The 19,246-nt window shown below is 51.3% G+C and overlaps 4 protein-coding genes across 6 annotated transcripts in view; 3 read left to right on the top strand and 1 right to left on the bottom strand.

Annotated features, from left to right (window-relative positions):
- Positions 1-1,824: 1,824 nt before the first annotated feature.
- Positions 1,825-6,255, top strand: NICN1 (nicolin 1, tubulin polyglutamylase complex subunit). 2 transcript variants are annotated; one of them, XM_004018459.5, is made up of 6 exons: positions 1,825-2,027; positions 3,264-3,440; positions 3,700-3,813; positions 4,442-4,513; positions 4,830-4,934; positions 5,009-6,255. In XM_004018459.5, exons 1-6 carry the CDS (start codon positions 1,896-1,898, stop codon positions 5,048-5,050), a joined length of 642 nt encoding a protein of 213 aa, XP_004018508.1. In that variant the 5' UTR covers positions 1,825-1,895; the 3' UTR covers positions 5,051-6,255. The 2 variants fall into 2 exon arrangements, with proteins under 2 accessions (XP_004018508.1, XP_042092154.1); XM_042236220.1 differs by having other exon boundaries at positions 3,324-3,440.
- A 207-nt stretch (positions 6,256-6,462) lies between these two features.
- AMT (aminomethyltransferase) lies at positions 6,463-11,300 on the top strand. The gene is made up of 9 exons (XM_027957636.3): positions 6,463-6,865; positions 6,969-7,136; positions 7,845-7,925; positions 8,236-8,367; positions 8,757-8,835; positions 9,118-9,263; positions 9,350-9,530; positions 10,153-10,308; positions 10,408-11,300. The coding sequence occupies exons 1-9, from the start codon at positions 6,776-6,778 to the stop codon at positions 10,584-10,586; spliced, it is 1,212 nt and encodes a 403-aa protein (XP_027813437.1). The 5' UTR covers positions 6,463-6,775; the 3' UTR covers positions 10,587-11,300.
- Positions 11,301-11,586: 286 nt separating this feature from the next.
- On the bottom strand, positions 11,587-14,475 carry TCTA (T cell leukemia translocation altered). The gene is made up of 3 exons (XM_004018461.5): positions 14,249-14,475; positions 13,861-13,915; positions 11,587-12,876 (listed from the first exon to the last, which is right to left on the bottom strand). Exons 1-3 carry the CDS (start codon positions 14,469-14,471, stop codon positions 12,834-12,836), a joined length of 321 nt encoding a protein of 106 aa, XP_004018510.1. The 5' UTR covers positions 14,472-14,475; the 3' UTR covers positions 11,587-12,833.
- Positions 14,476-14,886: 411 nt separating this feature from the next.
- RHOA (ras homolog family member A) overlaps positions 14,887-19,246 on the top strand; it is a 50,345-nt gene continuing 45,985 nt past the window's right edge. The window contains exons 1-2 of one of the 2 annotated variants that reach the window (XM_027957549.2): positions 14,887-15,076; positions 18,997-19,075. The gene's annotated coding sequence lies outside the window, so the exon portion shown is untranslated. Of the gene's footprint in view, positions 15,077-18,996; positions 19,076-19,246 lie in introns of those variants that run through there. The other variant, XM_042235718.2, reaches the window with a different exon arrangement.

Genomic DNA, 19,246 nt, shown 5'->3' on the forward strand with positions numbered 1-19,246 from the left:
ATATAATAAAACGTACATACATTGAGACTTCCCTGGCAGTGCAGTGGTTAAGGTTCCATGCTTCCAATGCAGGGGTGCCAGGTTTGATCCCTGGTCAGGGAACTAAGATCCCACATGCCCCGTGGGGAAGACAAAAAATTAAAAAAAAAATTTTTTTTAATGCACATATCTTAAGGATTGTTTAATGAATTTTGACAAAAGTCTAAAGAAATACAACCACAGCCAATCGAGTCATAGAACCTTCTTATCATCCCCAAATATTCACCTGTACTTCTTCATAGTCAATCTCCTCCCTTCACCCTTGGCCCCAGGGAAAACTGTTCTGATTTATATTAGTCTAGATTAATTGTCACTTTTCTAGAATTTCATGTAAGTGGGACCATAACATATGAACTCACCTGAGTCTGACTTCTTTTGCTGAATATAGTACATTTGAAATCTAGTAGTGGTACTGTGTGTATCAATTGTTCAATTTGTTTTTTATTGTGGTAAAACATACATGACATAAAATTTACCATTTATTCATTTAACTGTACACATACTTCATTGGCCTTATGTACATTCATAGCACTGCCTACTTCTCACCACTATTTTCAGATTTTTTTTTTTTCATCCATCTTGAACTAAACCCCTGTACTTGTTAAGCAACAACTCTGTATTTCTCCCTCCCCAGGCCCTGCAACCTCTATTCAACTTTCTGTCTCTATGAGTTTGCCTCTTCTAGGTACCTCAGTGGAATTATACAATATTTGCTCTTCTATATTTGGCTTATTTACTTAGTGTAATATTTTTAATGTTTTAAATATTTTATCCATGTTGAAGCCTGTGCCAGAACTTCATTTAAAGGTTGAATAATTCCATTTTGTGTAATTACACTGTTTACCCATTCATCTGTTGATAGACAAGTGGATATGTTTATTTCTTTTTATTGTTGAGTAGTATTTCATTGTATGGCTATACCACAATTACCTAATCTGTTCATTTGCTCATGTGTTGGACATCTGGATTATTTCCAAACTTTGGCTATTATGAATAAAGCCTTTGAATGGACGCTTAATTCATTTGTCTTGGGTAAATACTTAAAGAGTGCAACAGCTGAATCATATTTTAGGTATAAATTTAGTCCATAAAAAATGGCCAAACTGCTTTCAAAGTGGCAGGAAATTATCAGCGGATAAGGGTTCCACATTCTCAGTTTTTAATTGTAGCCTGTCTAGTGGGTGCAGGATTGGAGAGGGAAATGGCAACCGACTCCAGTATTCTTGCCTGGAGAACCCCAGAGACAGAGGAGCCTGGTGGGCTGCTGTCTATGGGGTCGCAGAGAGTCGGACACGACTGAAGCGACTTAGCAGCAGCAGTAGCAGTGGGTGCAGGGAAGTTCTAATTTGTATTTCCCTGATGAATACTCATGTTAGGCATCTTTTCAGGGGCATATTGGCTATTTATCTTCTTTTGTGAATTATCTCTTCAAATCCTTTGCCCTTTAAAAAAAAGGGTGGGAGGGCTTAATATCTACTGCAATCAATGTCTTCCAGACATACTCACTCATGCTTGTAACTTTACGCGCTAAATTAAGTCCGCCCGTCACAGAGGCAGAGACGGAGTAAGACTTCGGGTGCCTAGAGAGTTCAGCACGATTGTATCGACGGCTAGGCCGTTCTTGGGCGTGGTCTGCGACGGACCTCTACGGCTCGCTCGCTCCGTTATTGGCTGCAGGAGCACTTCCGCAAGCACTTCCGAATTCCGGCCGCCCCGAGCATCGGTGACTGGCCGGGCTGGCCTAGCGCGAGTCCTCTCGGGAGTTGTAGTTCCTGAGGCCCTGCTGAGGACGCCGGGAAGAACCACTGGGCAGAGGCCAGGAGCGGCGGTTGTGAGTTGTCGCGGCCGCTGTCACCATGTCCCGCGTGTCTGTCCCCTGCCATGTGAAAGGTACCGTGGCCCTGCAGGTGGGCGACGTGCGGACCTCCCAAGGCCGGCCTGGTGTGCTGGTCATTGATGTCACCTTCCCCAGCGTCGCGCCCTTCGAGGTGAGCAAGCCCTGTGGGCGCGACCGGGGCTCCTGGGCGGGGCTTATCTGGGAACTCGGGCGTGTCCCAGGCAGTGAATCGTTTGCTGAAAGCCTCTGCGGTACCTCGCCCGTAATAGTCAGTTAACCATTTCTTTATTCCTTTTGTTAACACATATTAGAGTGCAGTTTCCTCTTCTGTTCACTTCAACATCTCTCCCCCATGTCCAGAACGGTGTTAACACGGAAGTGCCAGAATAGTAGGCTAGGTGCTCGAAATAACAGTTTTGAACCAAACAGAGGTGCGAGGTGATTTTGTCCCTGGCCACTGGCTAGGTATCATTTGACAATGAATTACCCCCATACTTGCTGCCTACACATTCCAACAGACCCTGCTGTTCAACTCAAACCTCATCAGGATCTTCCCAGTGGCTGCAGTTTCCAGACTCCAGTTACCATGAGTAACTGGACACCGCAGGCCCTCAACACGGGACAAAGTCCACTTTCTAATGGCTTGAAGTTCAGAGCCACTTTGTGTCTTTGCCCTCCTTGCCTCTCGGCCCCACCCACTTTGTCCTGTAGTGTATGGTTCTTACTCAAGCTATTCCCTAGGCTGGGAGACTTCATTAAAGTGCCCAACCCTGGTAATCCTGATTCAGTAGGTCTGGGGTGGAGCCTGTACACCTATACTTTAAAAAATTTTTCCTTCAGTATTTTTTTTTCTGGCTGCATCACGTGGTATGTGAAATCCTAGTTCCCTAACCAGGGACTGAATCCCAGCCCTGGCAGTGAAAGTGCCGAGTCCTAACCACTGGACCACCAGGGAATCCCCTCCTTGATTAATTCTGATGACTATCCAGTGATGAGAACTACTGTAACTAGGCTGAACCACTCTCTGTCACAGGCGTGTGCCAGGTTCGCTTCTTGGTGCTCCTTTGTATGCTACTTTTACATTTTCTACCCTTTGACCGTCCACTTGAGGAACTCATCTGTACATTTTCTGAGTCCTCTGGAGTTAGGTAGGGCTCTGACCTCTGGCAGCATGAAGGACATACGGCGAGACCTGAGATCATGGTTTGTTTGCATGATGTGCTTATTTAGACTGTGAGTTCTTCTAGGAAAGCAAAGCCCCATGGGTTCTTCTTAAAATTGTTAGATTGGCGGTCCATTCCTCAGTGGAGGAAGAGGTGGTGCTTTTGAAACCCCTCCTGCCCTGGACCTTGGTCTGATTTGTTTTGGTGGGTTGTATGTGCCCTAGTTGCAGGAGATCATGTTTAAGAATTACTACACAGCCTTTTTGACCATCCGTGTTCGCCAGCACACCTCAACACACACTCCAGCCAAGTGGGTGACCTGCCTGCGGGACTTCTGCCTGATGCCCGATCCGCATAGTGAGGAGGGAGCCCAGGAGTACGTATCGCTGTTCAAGCATCAGGTCAGCTGGGACTCAGCATGGCCAGGGCAGCCCAGATGAGGGCTCCCAAGGGGCCTGGGGTCTGGGCCAGGGTACATGCACAAAGAGGGGTGGGCAAGGCTGGTCTGGGTTGTGGTTCTTTGGTAAGTACCTTGGAGGATACTTTTCCTTCTCCAAGGCCTGGGGAGAAGGCCCCTCGGCTCAGTCCTGGTTGGCTCCTGGGCAGTGAGCCGGGGCCTCTCTGGGTCCTTGTGTGTGTGTCTTTGTGTTTATGTGTCAGATGCTGTGTGACATGGCCCAAGTACTGGAACTGCGCCTGATTCTGCGACAGCCATCACCACTGTGGTTGTCTTTCACAGTGGAGGAGCTTCAGATCTTCCAGCAGGGACCAAAGGTGAGTGACCAGCCCAGAGCTGTTGGCTGGCCCTTTCTTCACGTGGCTCCTACCTGTGGGTGGAAGGCCTGGGGGTATGGGTGGCAGTGGATGGGTAAGGATGGGGAGACTCACAGGGAAATTAGCCAGGTGGGAATTCTGGAAGTTCATGATGAGAGGTGAGGGCATGCCCTCATATTTCCTGACTTTGGGGGCTACTTGGGTTCCCTGGTGGCTCAGAGGTTAAAGCATCTGCCTCCAATGCTGGAGACCCGGGTTCAATCCCTGGGTCGAGAAGATCCCCTGGAGAAGGAAATGGTAACCCACTCCAGTATTCTTGCCTGGAGAATCCCATGGATGGAGAAGCCTGGTAGGCTACAGTCCATGGGATCGCGACTTCACTCGCTCACTCACTGCCTCTTTCATATCTGGAACTTTCATGGACCAGAATCTGCTTCTGGCCCTTGTCTTCATGGGGCTTCCTTTTGCAGCAGAAGAACTTAGGCAGTTTATGTGCCCTTGGGTCCTGAAAAGGATTTTCTCAGTGTCTGGGGCTCAGGGGCCCTTCTCTCTGTTGTCAGGACCTTGGGCTCTGGTTCCAGGGCTCTCGTACTGTGCCCTACTCAGGGCAGTACCCTTTGCTTTGCAGAGCCCTTCCATGACCTTCCCCAAGTGGCTGTCCCATCCAGTGCCTTGTGAACAGCCCACTCCCCTTCTTGAGGTAAGCCCTCGCCCTGGGTGAGAACCGTATGTGAGCAGCTCTGGTGTCCAGCACAAGCCCAAGGGGACACCTTTCTGCAAGAATCTGGGGGTAGACCCAGGGCCTTTGGTTCACCCTGTGGGACCTCCCTTCTGGGATCTGAGGCATCTCTGTGTGGGGCTGGGCTACCTACTGCACATCAGGCCCCATCGTCATGTTTCACAAGTCATCTGGGAATGTCAGCTGGAGGGCCCCACAGCCCCACTTGGCCTCTCTGGAGTTCTGAGGGCACTGCTGGGGAGAGACCCATGGCCACTGACCCCTCCTTCTGGAGCAGGGTCTCCCAGACCCCAGCAGGGTATCGTCCGAGGTCCAGCAGATGTGGGCGCTGACAGAGATGATCCGGGCCAGCCACACCTCCACAAGGATCGGCCGCTTTGACGTGAGTGATCGCTTCCCTCTGCGTGGCTCCCTTTGGCCTGAGCGGGTCAGGTCTGATGGGCTTTTGTGTTGCAGGTGGATGGCTGTTATGACCTGAACTTGCTCTCCTACACTTGAGCCGTGGCTCATCGAGACGTTGGCCGTCCATGCCCACCTAGGCCCAGTTTGGACCCCCATCAGAGGCTGAAGTGCTGTCCCCATGCATTCCAAGTGTTGCCTGCATGCACCTTCTGTCAGGACCACGTTTACAGAGTCAAGATTCCTGGGGGCTCACTGTGTTGCTTTAGCATGAGCTCCTAGAGGGGATGCACTCTGTCCTCAGCTGACTGCAACCTGAAACTCCTTCTTCTCCCTAAAAACACTCCAGTTCTGTTACTAAGAATCCCTCTGTGCCCTCTGTTCCCCTGCCAAGCTGCACATTCCTGTCTTCTGCCTGCTCTCGCACCCCAGAGTGCAGTGGGCTAGGGTCACCTCCCAGAACCTTGGAAGTTGGCTATATTAATCGCTTGGAAGCTTGAGGGAGAAACAAGAACCCTCGTTTCTTCCTTTTGCGCCTCCTAATGGTTTCTCTCCCTTTGTGTTATGCCCACAAAAAGAAAAAATTCCTGTCTAAACACTTCTGCTGCTTGCCTTAGGAGCCACACAGGGCTGGGAAGTGGGGCAGCCTGAATCCCTTGGTCTCTGAGCTGGCTCCTGGATGTGTGTTCAAATGGGTCTGTCTACCTGTTGGGTCTGGGCGGTGCCTCCCGCAAGGCTGGGGCCTGAAAATGAGTCCTGGGACTTGTCTGCCATCTGACGGAGCCCAAATCACATCCTTGCCCCTCCTCCATTCACCCCCTTCTACAAGCCATGCTCAGAATGATGAGGGATCAACCTTGGTGGGGTGGTGTTTTTTGAGAAGCTGAGATTTCCTACAACCCCAGACCAGCAGCTGAATAAGACAGGCTGTTTTTCTTATGAGAAAATCCTGCTTCTCTCTGGTTTTACGTGGCTTTCTTCTGGTGGCTACCGGGAAGCAGTTCGGCAATGTGTGTTGGGGCTCAACAGCTTTCTGGGGGAAGGTCAGCCACCTTTTGTGGTCACCTTCTGCTCTCCACCATCAGAATTCTTGCAGGTGGAATCTGCCTGCAGGGTCATTGACTTAGCCCCATTCAGCTTTTGCTGAGAGGGTAATGATCACAGTCTTGTGCTCAGGGAGTAGCAGCCCTCAGTGTGTGTGGGTGGGAGCGGGGAGGTCCCTGGGATGGCAGACCTCCTGCACAGCTGTGTCCCCAGCACAGGGCCTAGTGTGCAGCAAGATCAATAAATACCTGTGGAATGCATCCCTGTGCTGGCTATCTATGTTCGCCCAGGGAGAGGGCAGGAGACCCTCCCAGGAGGCCAGCTTACAGTGGTATTCTGCCTACCAGGCTGGCTCCACCCTCCTGTGCCCTCTCCACCCCTTTCCCTCCCCCCATGTGACCTTACAGGCCTGTTTTCCCAAACTGGTAATTCAGGCCTTTCAGCCCTTTGCAGAACTTTGGCCCTTTGGAGGCAGGGCAGTTAGCCGGGGGAGGTCTAGCCCCCAGCTCTATTTCTGAGTGTTTTCACTGGTTCCCTATCTGCCCTGATCAGATGGAAGAAGCGCCCGGGGCTATTTCCCTGCAAGAGGAGTCACGGCACTGTGCCTGCTGCACAGTGCTGGCTAAATCCCCGCCTGCCCTTGGGGCTGCCCACTGTCTCTTGTAATTCCCCCAGGGCGGGGGGAGAGAGACCTATTTAAGCAGGGCCTGGACTACATCTCCCAGCGTGCCTGGCAGAGTGGTGGCCTCTGTGCGTCGGCTGTACCAGTTGTGGGCAAACATGCAGCAGGCTGGGAGCGTGGTGTCCCGTCTGGGCTCGCGTCTGCAAGTTCGGCCCTCGGCCCCATGTCGTTCGCTCAGTTGTGCGCAGGTGGGCCGGAGGCTGCTGGGTTGTGTTGCCAATCTTGGAGGGTGGGGGAGGGGAGGGGTCTGGGGTCTGGGGCCTTGGTGGCACTGAGCCTGGCCGCCCGCAGGACGTGCTCCACAGGACACCGCTCTATGACTTCCACCTGGCCCACGGCGGGAAGATGGTAGCGTTTGCGGGCTGGAGCCTGCCCGTGCAGTACCGGGATAGCCACGTGAATTCACACCTGCATACACGGCAGCGCTGCTCGCTCTTTGACGTGTCCCACATGCTACAGGTGAGCTGGGGGAGGGCACCGACTGCCAAACCTAGGGTCCTTGCCATCCACAGCAGTGCAACCCTTGGCCTTCATTGCTGGGAGCTGGATGCCCAGGGCAGCCCTCTCTGAAGAGTTGGAGGTCTCAAGGGTGTAATAATGGACTACAAAAGTAAAGTGAAGTCGCTCAGTCGTGTCCGACTCTTTGCGACCCCATGGACTGTAGCCTTCCAGCCTCCTCTGTCCATGGGATTTTCCAGGCAATATACTGGAGTGGATTGCCATTTCCTTCTCCAGGGGATCTTCCCAACTCAGGGATTGAACCCGGGTTTCTCGCACTATGGGCAGACCAATTTAGAGGGTCTCCTGCTCATCTCCCCATCTCATCTCTCCAGCCTGCTCCCACTTACGGGTACCTCAATGTCCCGGGGGTTTCTGGGGCTACCACTCATTGTCATCCACCGTTCTTGGTGTTGGTTTGGAAGAGGGGGTATTTTAGGAGGGTACCAGGCCCTTTCAAGCTCCCTAACTTCTCTCAGCGCATCTCTTGAATTGGCGGACGTGGGGGAGTTAAAGGGGGATCTTCTGCCTCTAGCAGAACCAAAAGACGAGTCAGGCACTTTGGCTGAGTTGGACCAGGCTGTGGGGGGAGGGAAGATGCTTCCTTGTCCATTGCCTTCCAGACTGTAGCTACTGCAGTGACCTGAAGCTTTTTGCTCTCTTTCCCAGACCAAGATATTTGGCTGTGACCGGGTGAAGCTGATGGAGAGTCTGGTGGTTGGAGATATTGCAGAGCTGAAGCCAAACCAGGTGGGGTCTCTCTCTTATTTCTGCTCAGTGAGCGTCCTTAGATATAAGCCAGCAAACCCATCTGAGTCCTGGCTTCAGGGCTGGGGCACAGAGCTGGAGCAGACATAGTTTCTCAGGACCTGTATTCCTGGGGAATGGAGTCCCTATGGGGCCTGGGCTGACCCAGCTTGGTCCTTGCACCTCCATCCCTCAGCCCTGCACAGGAGGTTTTATGAGTCTGTAGTGGTGGGGTGGGGCCAGGGGTGGTTTGCCTCACACTTGACCTTGGCCTCTTGGAGCTGGAGGCAATGATGCTCCGCTTTGATGTCAGGGAACACTGTCGCTGTTTACCAATGAGGCTGGAGGCATCTTAGATGACTTGATTGTGACCAACGCCTCCGAGGGACACCTGTATGTGGTGTCCAATGCTGGCTGCAGGGAGAAGGACCTGACCCTCATGCAGGTAAGCCCCTCTTGTGGTATTCTAGGTGCCCTGTCCTCCTTATTCAGAGTTGCATCCTTGTCCAGGACAGACCTGGAATGGATAAGGGGTTCAGAGTGACTGTATGAAAGAAAGCAGGCCAGAGTGGGCCCTCCAGTGTTGAAGAAGTGGGGGGCAAGAAGGGAGGTGAAGCTGATCCTGGCCCCTAAGTGAGCATCCTCTGGTGAAGGTGGAGGGCTGGAACCTGGTGTTAGAGCTTGCAAACCGGGGCTAGAGTCATCCCTAGCATTTAGTAGTCACATGACCTTGGAAGATGAGAGCCCACTGTGCTGAACTCTGTGGCACCTGGCCCACAGCAGGTGCTCAGGGAAAGGGATCCCAGAGCTAATGGGATATTTCTTTCCTTTCAGGACAAGGTTAGGGAGCTTCAGAACAAGGGCAGTGATGTGGCCCTGGAGGTGATGGATAATGCTCTGCTAGCCCTGCAAGGTAAGTGGGCCAGGCTGGGCTTGCAGCTGACTTTCACCTTCCAGGTTTCCTCTACTGCTTTGCATGAAGGCCATGCCAGGGGCAGGTGAGGGTGTTGCAACCTAATTCTGTGTTTGGTATCCTGCCCTCCTTATACCTGCCATGAGGCTCTGTGGGCAGGCGCATCTCCTTCCATCTACAGGGTGGGGCTTTCTCAGGGCTTGTTCTTGTCCCTGAGGGCTGGGATCCAGCTCCCTGGGGCACTAGGACCCGGACACTTGGTTACTGGCTCCCTGGACCCAGGTCCCACTGCGGCCCAGGTGCTACAGGCTGGTGTGGCTGACGATTTGCGGAAACTGCCCTTCATGACCAGCGCTGTGATGGAGGTGTTTGGTGTGTCTGGCTGCCGCGTGACCCGCTGCGGCTACACAGGAGAGGATGGTGTGGAGGTTTGTCAAGAAGTAGGCATGGGGCGGTGCCGGGCACTGGACTCTGGAGCCAGCTGCCCACCTGCTCTGTCTGGTGTCCCTTGCAGATCTCGGTGCCGGCAGCGGAGGCTGTCCACCTGGCAGCAGCTCTGTTGAGAAACCCCGAGGTGAAGCTGGCAGGACTGGCAGCCCGGGACAGCCTGCGCCTGGAGGCAGGCCTCTGCTTGTATGGGAACGACATTGATGAGCACACCACACCGGTGGAAGGCAGCCTGAGCTGGACACTCGGTGAGCTGGGCTAGCACTCAGGGAGGGGATCCTAAAGGCTGGAGGGACCCTTACTGAGACCAGCCAGCCCAGGACTGCTTCCAAGGCTGTGTAGCGTAGAGCAAGGGACACAGCCTCCCTGAGCCTTCATTCTCTGAAGGTGCCACAGTGGCTTTGCCCAGTAGATGCTGAGGACTCTCAACAGAGGTGAGGTGGGCAGCACAGCCTTCAAGACCAGGGGGGAGGAGGTGGGTGACTAACTGCACTGCAGGGGAAGGAATCAGGTCTAGGGGGGCCCTGAATAAAGGAGCCTTGATGCTGGATGGATGTTGTACACGTGGGCATGCTCAGTTGTGTCCAACTCTTTGTGACCCTAAGGACTGTAGCCCACCAGGCTTCTCTGTCCATGGAATTTTCCAGGCAAGAATACTGGAGTGGGTTGCCATTTCTTATTCCAGGGCATCTTCCTGACTCTGGGATCGAACCCGCGTCTCCTGTGTCTCCTGCACTGGCAGGTGGATTCATTACCACTGTGCCACCTGGGAAGCCCTGGAGGGATGTTACTTGGGGTCCTTGTTGCTGGGACCTTCTGTGGTCAGAGGTCTGATGGACAATGGCTTAAACCTGTTGTGTTATGTTCCAGGGAAGCGCCGCCGAGCTGCTATGGACTTCCCAGGAGCCTCAGTCATTGTTCCCCAGCTGAAGAGCAAGGCACAGCGGAGGCGTGTGGGGTTAATGTGTGACGGGGCTCCTGTGCGGGCACAGAGTCCCATCCTGAGTCCAGAGGGTACTGTGATCGGTAGGTGGACCAGGGAAGCTGGAGCCTTGTCCCTCCCCTAGGAGGGTAGGGGCCCTGGGCTGGCAGGGGGGTACTGATACACGGTCTCCGCCCGGACAGGTGCTGTGACCAGTGGCTGCCCCTCACCCTGCCTGAAAAAAAATGTGGCGATGGGTTATGTACCCTACGAGTACAGTCGGCCAGGCACCCCGCTGCTGGTAGAGGTGCGGCGGAAGCAGCAGCCGGCCGTGGTCAGCAAGATGCCCTTTGTGCCCACAAACTACTATATCCTTAAGTGAGGGTGACTGGGGGACGGGGCCCTTCCAGGAGCCTCACACTGGAGGGCAGTCTAGCAGGGGTTAGTCAGGAAGCTCAGGCAGAAACACACCCAAGGTGGGTGGCTAGGTGGATACTGGTTCTCGTCTGGGTGAGCTCGGACACACCACCCGTTGCTGCCTCATGTCGTTGCCACTGTATCTTTAAGAGCGCATTTCTGAGTGATGGACCAGCCCACGTGCCACTGACCCCTCTCTTGCCTGCTGGAGATCAATTCTGGTATCTCATCCTTCCAAACGGCTCACTTCAAGGGGGGAGAAAGCCTGCCCAACCTACCTCACCATGGTTTCTCACACTGCAGTGCCGGCTACCTCCTCTAGTTCACTGGCCATGAAGGCAAGCCGTTGCCTCTCTCCGGGCAGGGATGTGATTCCTGACTCATAGAGGGTTGGCCCAGTAGGGCTGTGGGGCCCGTGTGTAAACTCAGGGGTGGCTGAGGCAGGCATGGATCCACTCTTTCACATTCTCCAGTTGGCCCAGTCTGCTGCCCAGTCGCCAGCCACACCAGGCCAGGCTCACCAGCTGTTGTTCTGAGCCCCAGGGCTGCTATGGACAGGCTGGGCCTCCTCCCCGGCTTGCCTTATCCTGGGCTGACCTTCACCCCTGGGACTTATTATTGGACTCCACAGACTACTAAAAAAATAAATAAATAAATGAGCTTCCTTCCTTCTTGTTCACTAGAGTCTCTAGCTTCACTGTTCTCTGAACACAGGCTTCCTGGGGGTGCCAGTCTAATGCCGGCCTGCCTGGCCGAGGCTCAGAGTGGGTTCCCCTTGAGGCAGGCAGCTCTCTAAGAACTAAAGTGGTGCCCCTATTTGGCACCATCACTGCTGGTAGGAAGCTGACATCCCCTCTCCACCTCTGCAAGTCTGGGTGCTCAGGGGCAGCGGCCCCCAGGGTGTTCCCTCCCCAGTTTCTGCTGTGCATGCGCACTCCGTCCTGTCTGAATAACCACACAGTTGATGCACTTTCAGGTTTAATAAGCCACATCCTCAGTTGAGCCTGGGGTGAAATGTGAGACCAACTGTGAAGTGAGTGTGGTGTCTGTTGTCAGTAGGCGGGCCCGGGGCTGCAGAACCATCATCCCACCACCAGTCCTCATGCATGTGCTCAGCACAGTCCTACTCCAGTGCACAGTGCAAAGATGGCCTAGGCTGCCAGATGGCAATGTGACATTTACCAGAGAGGAAGCAAGCAGTGGGACACTGAGGTAGCTGCTGGCCCAGCAGAAGCAGGCAGAAGTACGACCATCGGGGAGGGAGGCAGGTCTGGGCCCACACTGCTCATCTGGAGCTCGTGTGGCCCACTGTGGAAGTGGCAGGGCTGCCCAGCATACGGGCAGGACGAAGCTCCTCTGGTCCCGGGTAAAGATGGGAAGAGGGGAGGCTGCAGGGCATGATGGGGCTGCTCTGCACTAGCTGCTTAGTATGTCCCTGTGACTGGTGGGGCACAGATGCACAACCCCATGGGCACTTAGGCAGTGGGGGTGGGAAGTCACCCCTGAGACAGCCTCTTTTAGGTACCCAGCTTCCTTCTGGGAGGGATTAAGAGGTGTGTGAGTATGATGCTTGGGAAAAAAACTTACACAGCCTGACTCCCACCTGGAGAGGTCAAAGGAAGCGGGTGTTTGGTGCCTTCGTGTCTGGAGGGTGCCAGCTGCCCTGTCTTATACTAGAATGGACAGCTAAGTAGCCACAGAATATAAGGCTGTGTCCAGGACAGGATTCCCTGGCTCCCTGCCAGCAAAGCAAAAGCGAAGAAATACAGCAAACTCAAGGTTCAGGGGAAAACAGACCTGCCTGAAAAATCTCAGAGGTGATCAACCTCAGGCTTCCTCTCAGGGACAAATCTCTACAGGATCACATCCCAGGGAGATGGGAGGAAGAACAGGAAGAAGCCAAGACAGAAAACGGACTGTTGGCCTCCCCAACCACAGAGGCTTCTGAGCTGACCCCTGAAAGGAGGAGGAGGTTTTCTCTCCTTAAGGCACCCAGATCAGGGTAGAGGCAAATTCTTTACTGGCCCAATGCCTGGGGCTGCTGAAGGCAAGGCCAAGGGCAGTGGAGGCCCAGCCCTGCGAACACTGGGGTACACCTTGCCCCCAACCCCATCCCTTCTGCTGTCGTCCCTGGGGTCTGGGCAGCAACAGGACTCAGTGTGGGAGCCAGGAGACCCGGTGATACCCCTGGAGACCCCTCTGCTGGCTTCCCTTATTCTCTGTGGGTTTTGAGAGGTTCATTTGCTGCTGTTTCCCTGAAAGTGACAGAAGAGAAGAGGAGTTATTCCATGGACAGTACAACAGTCTACTCTTGGGGGCTGAGCTGGGCTCAGAAAGGCCACACTATAACCTAGACCTCTCTGCTGAACTTCCACAGCCCTCACTGCGGTGGGAAAGTCCACCACCTTTCACCTGTAGGCTTATTCTTCCTCCTGCTTCTCCACTTTGTGCATGGTGCTCCCATCCTTCACCAGTTGCCAGGGACAGAAACCTGTGCAGTGGCAGGCCTCCTAACTGGCCTTGTGCCCTCTCTATTGGATAGGGTGTTCCAGGTCCCTCCATGCCTTCATGTTTGGCCTCTGACATCACATCTTTGTCTATCCTTCCAATATGTCACCCTTGTTCTTGCCTCCGGGCGTTGTTCTGTCCATTCTCTTTGCTTGGTACACCGCCTCACCTTTGCCCTCCGTTTAGGTGTCTGACTTGGAAGACACCTGCTCTGACAGCCCTCACGTCTGCACTGCTGCCCGCCCTCCCTTTAAATCTCTAGCTCTCCCTCTGAGCAGGGCCTGGGGTGTTGTTCTCTGGACCCAGTGGGGACCCTGCCATGTGGTAGGAGCTCAGAGATCACCTGAATGAATGCTCTGACTAGTGACTTCATGTTTTACACATGAGGAGCTGATCCTGAGGAGGCCAGTCGGGACACTAAGGACAGAGAGTCCTGCCTTTCCAACTGAGGGGCTTACAGTGGAGTGGAATCCTACAGACTTGCCACTTCATCTCTGAAATTGTGACAATAATACCATCTGCCCCACAGGTTACTGAACAGGTTATGGATGGGCTATTCAGACATCAGTGTCATGAAGTCTGAGGTCTACTACTGCAGGCCCTGGAATGTGCTGCGAATGCCACTAAGCTGGTGGACTCCTACCTTGAGAACTCCCTTCCCCTGTCCTCAGCTCAGGAGTGGCTTCTGCCTACTAAGCACATGAGGTAGAAATCAGAATAGATTTACTCACCAGGAAGGGAAATGCGTGGAGCCATCAGGTGTGGATCCGTTCTGGCCGCCCAGACCTGGGGGCAGGAACACATTCAGAAATGCAACAGGCTGGGAGTGGGTATCTGAGCAATTATCAGCCCAGGTCAGAGGTATTGTTTGCTGGACAAGGGACTAGTGGTATTGTCTGATGGGGGTTCAAAGGAATTTGTACGTGATGGGTGGACTGGTGGGGTTTCCGGTGGGAAATGGTATGTTGACATGGGTCAGGGGGACAGCATTAAGTTGTGATGAGGTTCTCAAGGGATCAGTGGTAGTCTGGGGGGGGGGGGGGATTCGGGAGAGCCCAAAGGTACAGTCTATGGCGGAGGGGGTGTGGCCGGCCCACGGAAACTGGTGGGGAGTCTCACCTGGGCGGTGATACAGCCCGGTCACCGTACTCCCGTAGAACCCCCACGCCAGCTGGATGCTCAGGAGACTTAACACCAACCAAAGCAGCAGCAGCTTAAAGAGAGTCACGCGCATGTCTTGCGCCTCCCACTCCCGAAGAAACTCGCTGCCGAGGGCGCCCAGCGCGCCCAGCACCGTGGCCGGCAGAGCCTGCAAGGACTGCCCAGACCAAGGCTCCGCCATGACTGGCCGGCGCCTCACCCGGGGTACTGTCACCGTTGTCCCCACTGCGCAAGCGTCTGGTCTTCCGGGCCCAGGTCCACTAGTGCGCACGCGTAAACCTAAGCAAGGCGCGTTTACCTCGCTTGCGCGAAGAGTTGGCAGTTTGGGGCGGAGTATCAAAACCGCGCACGCGCACCTAGCCCCACCCTGCTAACTTAAAGGATGAGTGACTCGAGGAGTATAAAATAGCAACCAGGTCTTTTATAGCCCTGGAGTTCCCGTGATGCCCCACGCGGCTGCAATGATTGGTTAAGCGCCTTGACTTTAGGGTGTGGACGCGCTCCTGAGCAATCGTGGCTGAGCAAGGAGCGCGCGCGCGTGCGCGGGGCCGCGACTGGGGCCGGCTCGAGCCCGCTGGGCACGCGGGAGCGCGCACGTCGCTCCCCGCCCTCCCGCCGCCGTCGCCGCCCGCTCTTGGTTTCTCGCGCTCCCCGCCCGTCGCTCTCCGTCGGTTGTCTCGTTAGTCAGCCGCCGCCTCCTCAGCCACCCGCTGTAGTCTTCGAGCTTGCGACTCGAGGACAAGCGTCCTCGGCGCGGAGAGGCCGGACTCGGAGTCGTCGCCTGAGGTGAGTGAGAGGGTTCCCTCCTAGCGCCGCGGCGCCCCGGGCCCGCCCGCCCGGCACTCTTCCGGCCGCCCGCCGGCCGCCGCCCCGCCGCGGCCGCGCCCCACCTGCTGCTCTCGGCCGGCAGCACCAGCACCAGGACCCTGGCCCCTGACCCCGACTCCAGGCCGGGGACCCAGGCCCGGCTTCCCAAAGCGGCGGCCCCGCCCGCGCAGTCCCCGGAAGCGCGCCCCGCGGCCTCCCGCGCCCCTTCCCCCGCCCGGCCAGGCCTGCTAGAGCCCAAGCCGCCCGCCCGCGGTCCCCGTCGCTTCCTCTCTTAGGGCCGCGCCGCGCCGGGCAGGGCGGGGGCTCTGAGCCGGGCCCCATGACCCGTCGGGCAGCCGGCCCCTGTGAAGCGCGCGTGGCTGTCGGAGTTGAAATGGGAAAGAAACTCTTTACAACTCCATTTTGGCTTTTGCATTTAATATGAAACATGAATCACCGTTTTATACTGCGTGAAGTCCAGTTATGTTTTGGGTATTTTCTTTTTTAATGCAGTATTCTTTGAGATTTTGTAAGTAAAGCATAGTGTTGAAATCTTAGAGGTTAGGATTCTTCGGTATTGAAGGGAATTTTCCGGTTGAAAGGAACGTTTTTTTTCATGATTTAAATTTTGTAGGATCACAATAAAGGAATAAGTTGCTTCGTCTAAGTTGCTACCTTGATTAGGCATCAGCTAAACTCTGTGCTTAGTTACCTATTAGATCCAGTTACAAGTTCATTAAATGGCACTATTTGCAGTCAGTTTGGTCAAAACCACGTTTAGTAGTTTATAATGGAAAATTGGCATTCTTTTTACCTGGAGTTGGTTTCACTCGTGTTTCTTAATAGTCCTGATTTAACATTTTTACCTCTGTTGGTAACTTGTTTGACTCTTTCTGTGTTTTAAGTCTTTTTAAATAAATCTTTCTTGCAGGTGTGTAATGGGATTGTATTCCTGCCAGATCTGAAGGGGGGAAAATACTTAAAAAAAAATTATTGTAAATGTTGTTTGTGGTGAGAATTTTTCTGCCACTTAGTGTCGCACACCCAGATGTGTAATGCTTATGTACCAGTGCTTGATTGTCACTTTAGAGATGGCTCAATTTCGAGAGATGTTTTGAGCATTTGGCACAAGTGACATTGTTTGGACTGAAATACAAGATTAGTTCTTAATTGTAAAGGATAATTAAGAAAGATCTCTTTTGATAAATTGCCTTAAGTAGTTTTTCTTTTTTTTTAGAGCACTGGTGGGTGGCTCTTGGAGACATAAAATGTGTAAGATTAAAAACAAACAAAAATATATATAACATGGAATTTGGTTTTAGTCAAAGTCTAGTTCTAGATTTATAGCCTCTGTTCTCATCAAAATCCATACTAGAGGCAAGAGGAGATTAGGAATCCACTAATTTTTTTCATTGATCAAGAATTTTAGACCTGAAAGGAATCTTCAGGACTTGTATTCCCAACCTCACTTGCAGATGGGAAGCTGAGTCCCAGAGACTTCAGTAAATTTCCCACAGTTGTATGTCTAGCCAGGTGCCAGCCAGAACTATTTTCTCTGTAAGATCGTCTCCATGTCCTCCCAAACAGCTTGCTTAGAGTCAGCTAAAATTCAGGACTTTCAGCTTATTCCAGTGCTTCTCCTTTTATGTATTGCTGTGTGTGTTTTAATGTATTGAGAGAATCTAAAAATTTTTCCAAGAAAAGTTCAATTCTTTAGCTTTTCCTCTCCTTTCTGTAATTTGGATGATCCTATAGCCAGTTGAATGAAATAGGTAAAGGAGTATACAGGATCTCTGCCTTGTGTAGTTTCTGGTTTTAGATGTTATGACCTTTTCGAGGGACCCAGCTTCTTCCAGAGGCAGGACCAGGCTCCCCTGTTCCAAATCCAATGAAATTATGCCCTGATAGGTTCTAACAGGCAACTGTGGGCTCTTTTGACTATTGATTTGAGGTGGGATGGGGAGAAACAGCAAATATCAAGAATACAGTTTCATATGTGTGTGGTAGTGGTTTTGCTGGAGTGTTTTTAGCCCTGATTCCTTGTTTGTCAGTTAACTCTTTTAAAAAAAAGTTTAACCTGGGAGACTTCCCTGGTGGTTCAGAGTTAAGACTCTGCAGATCCAGTGCAGAGGGCACAGGTTCAATTCCTGGTCAGGGAATTAAGATCCTATATGTTTCATGGTGTGGCAGAAAGAAGAGTTTAACCTGGCTATGTGGGGGTGTAAGTTATTAGGAGAGTAAAAACATAGATGTTCAGGTGTTTCTTGATCATAGGGTAGAGTCCAGGCAGTGACTTAGGAGGTGGGTTGCTACTTTGTTGTGGAGCTGAGAGATTTATGTTAACTTTGCCAGAAGACTGATATTTCAACGTTTAAAAGCATTAATTTGGATTTGCTGGGCTTCTATAGATAGCACCTCAGGTTGGTAGTGATAATTTTAAAACGGATTGAACATAATCCCTGGATTTTAATCACATATTTGTAGTTTAAAAGGAAATTGAAAGGAGAAAAAAGGAATTAAGGGAATTTCTTCTTCCCTTAGCACTTAGTTTATACCTTTATGCACCTGGGCTGTAGAACTGTTTGCTTGCACTTTCACATTAATGTAACCAAATTTTAAACTTGTGTTAATGTATCTTCCTTATAGTCTGCTCTTTGGGGACATGCTCACTGTTAAATACTTGTGAGATTAATAAATTAAAATTTTCAAGACAGTTTGAAGTTAGTAATTACTATAAAATTCCTATTTCAAGTGACTCATTTTTAATCTGTGGTGCTGTAGTATTAAATAAGGGCCTTGTATACTCATAATTATGGTAGTCATGTGACCAAAAATCAGATAGACATTGAAGCTGCTCATTCTGGGTGTTGGTCTGAGTTTATTGGTGCTTCCTCCACATGATTTGGAATACATTTTTATAGCAAATAATCATCAAAAACATGAGATACTCTTAAATCTGAGCCAGTTTGTAGTTGATAGCAGGATGAGTTTTTAAAGAGGATGAGTAAAGTAAATGTGCTTAAGCATGTTTATAATAGCATCTTAATATTCCAGTAAAGGGAAAGAGAATGTAAGCAGTCAGTGAAATAAGTTTTCAGTGTAGTGAAGGGAAAAGTAGGAGGTAAAATGAAATTAGAGAGGTGGGCAGGGACCACATGTAGGATCTTTTAGGACATGGGAAATTTTTGGATTTTTTATTTTAATCATCAGGTTTTTTTTTAAAATGAGGATGATTATACGATCCTACATTGAACAGTTAGAATCATTCACCAAGAGTAGGGGATATGTCTGAATCCACTCTGCCTTCAAAACAGTAAACTAATACTGATCATTTCTGACAAAATGATCAGAAGGATTTTCATATTATTAATGTCTTTAGCCTAATAACTTCAACCTGTGTTTTTGAAGCCATTGGCTTTTGGACAGTTGTCTTTTAGCCTGCAATGTCTCTGTAATGCCCGTGTTAAAAAGGAAATGTAATTTGATAAAGCAGGTCATTCAGATGTTCATGGTAGGCTGGGTGGTAGGCATACAGGTGTTCAGTGTAAAATTCTTTACCTGTGCTGTGTGTTTATAATGCTGTGTGTTGCATGTTTATAATTTTGGAAAATTTGCATAAAATTCATCTGCTTTTAACTTTTAAGAGGGCAGCATTATAACATTCAGAAAATAAGGTTAATACTGTGCATTATGTTGAATGAAGGAGGCCAAAACATTTAAAAGTTGTAACTTTCATGGTATGTCAATTAAAATTAAATTCTGCATTTATTCCTCCTCTGGATTCTGAATTACTTACCAGATCTTTGGACAAACCCGTTTTACATCTTGTGCTTTTTTTCCCCCATGAAATGAATAGACATAATTCCTGATTTCGTTTTATTTTGTGTGTGTTTTTATAGTGCCTTTCATCTGAGAAGTTCAGGGCACTTTGTAGAACTTCTGCTATACAGGCCGTGGGTCTTGCAGCACGTTTGTAAGGTATGTAAATAACTTTCATTCCTCTTTGTCCATGGAAGAGAAATTATTATGTATTACATATTAACGTAAGTTCTAGGGAAATGTAGGTGCAGTACTGTTAATGATTTTCTTTTCCACCAACCTTGAGATCTTTATCTTACTCCATAACTTTCCCCTCTGGTCTCATTTTCC

Source organism: Ovis aries, chromosome 19 (assembly GCF_016772045.2).
Source record: "Ovis aries strain OAR_USU_Benz2616 breed Rambouillet chromosome 19, ARS-UI_Ramb_v3.0, whole genome shotgun sequence".
Classification (NCBI taxonomy): Eukaryota; Metazoa; Chordata; class Mammalia; order Artiodactyla; family Bovidae; genus Ovis; species Ovis aries.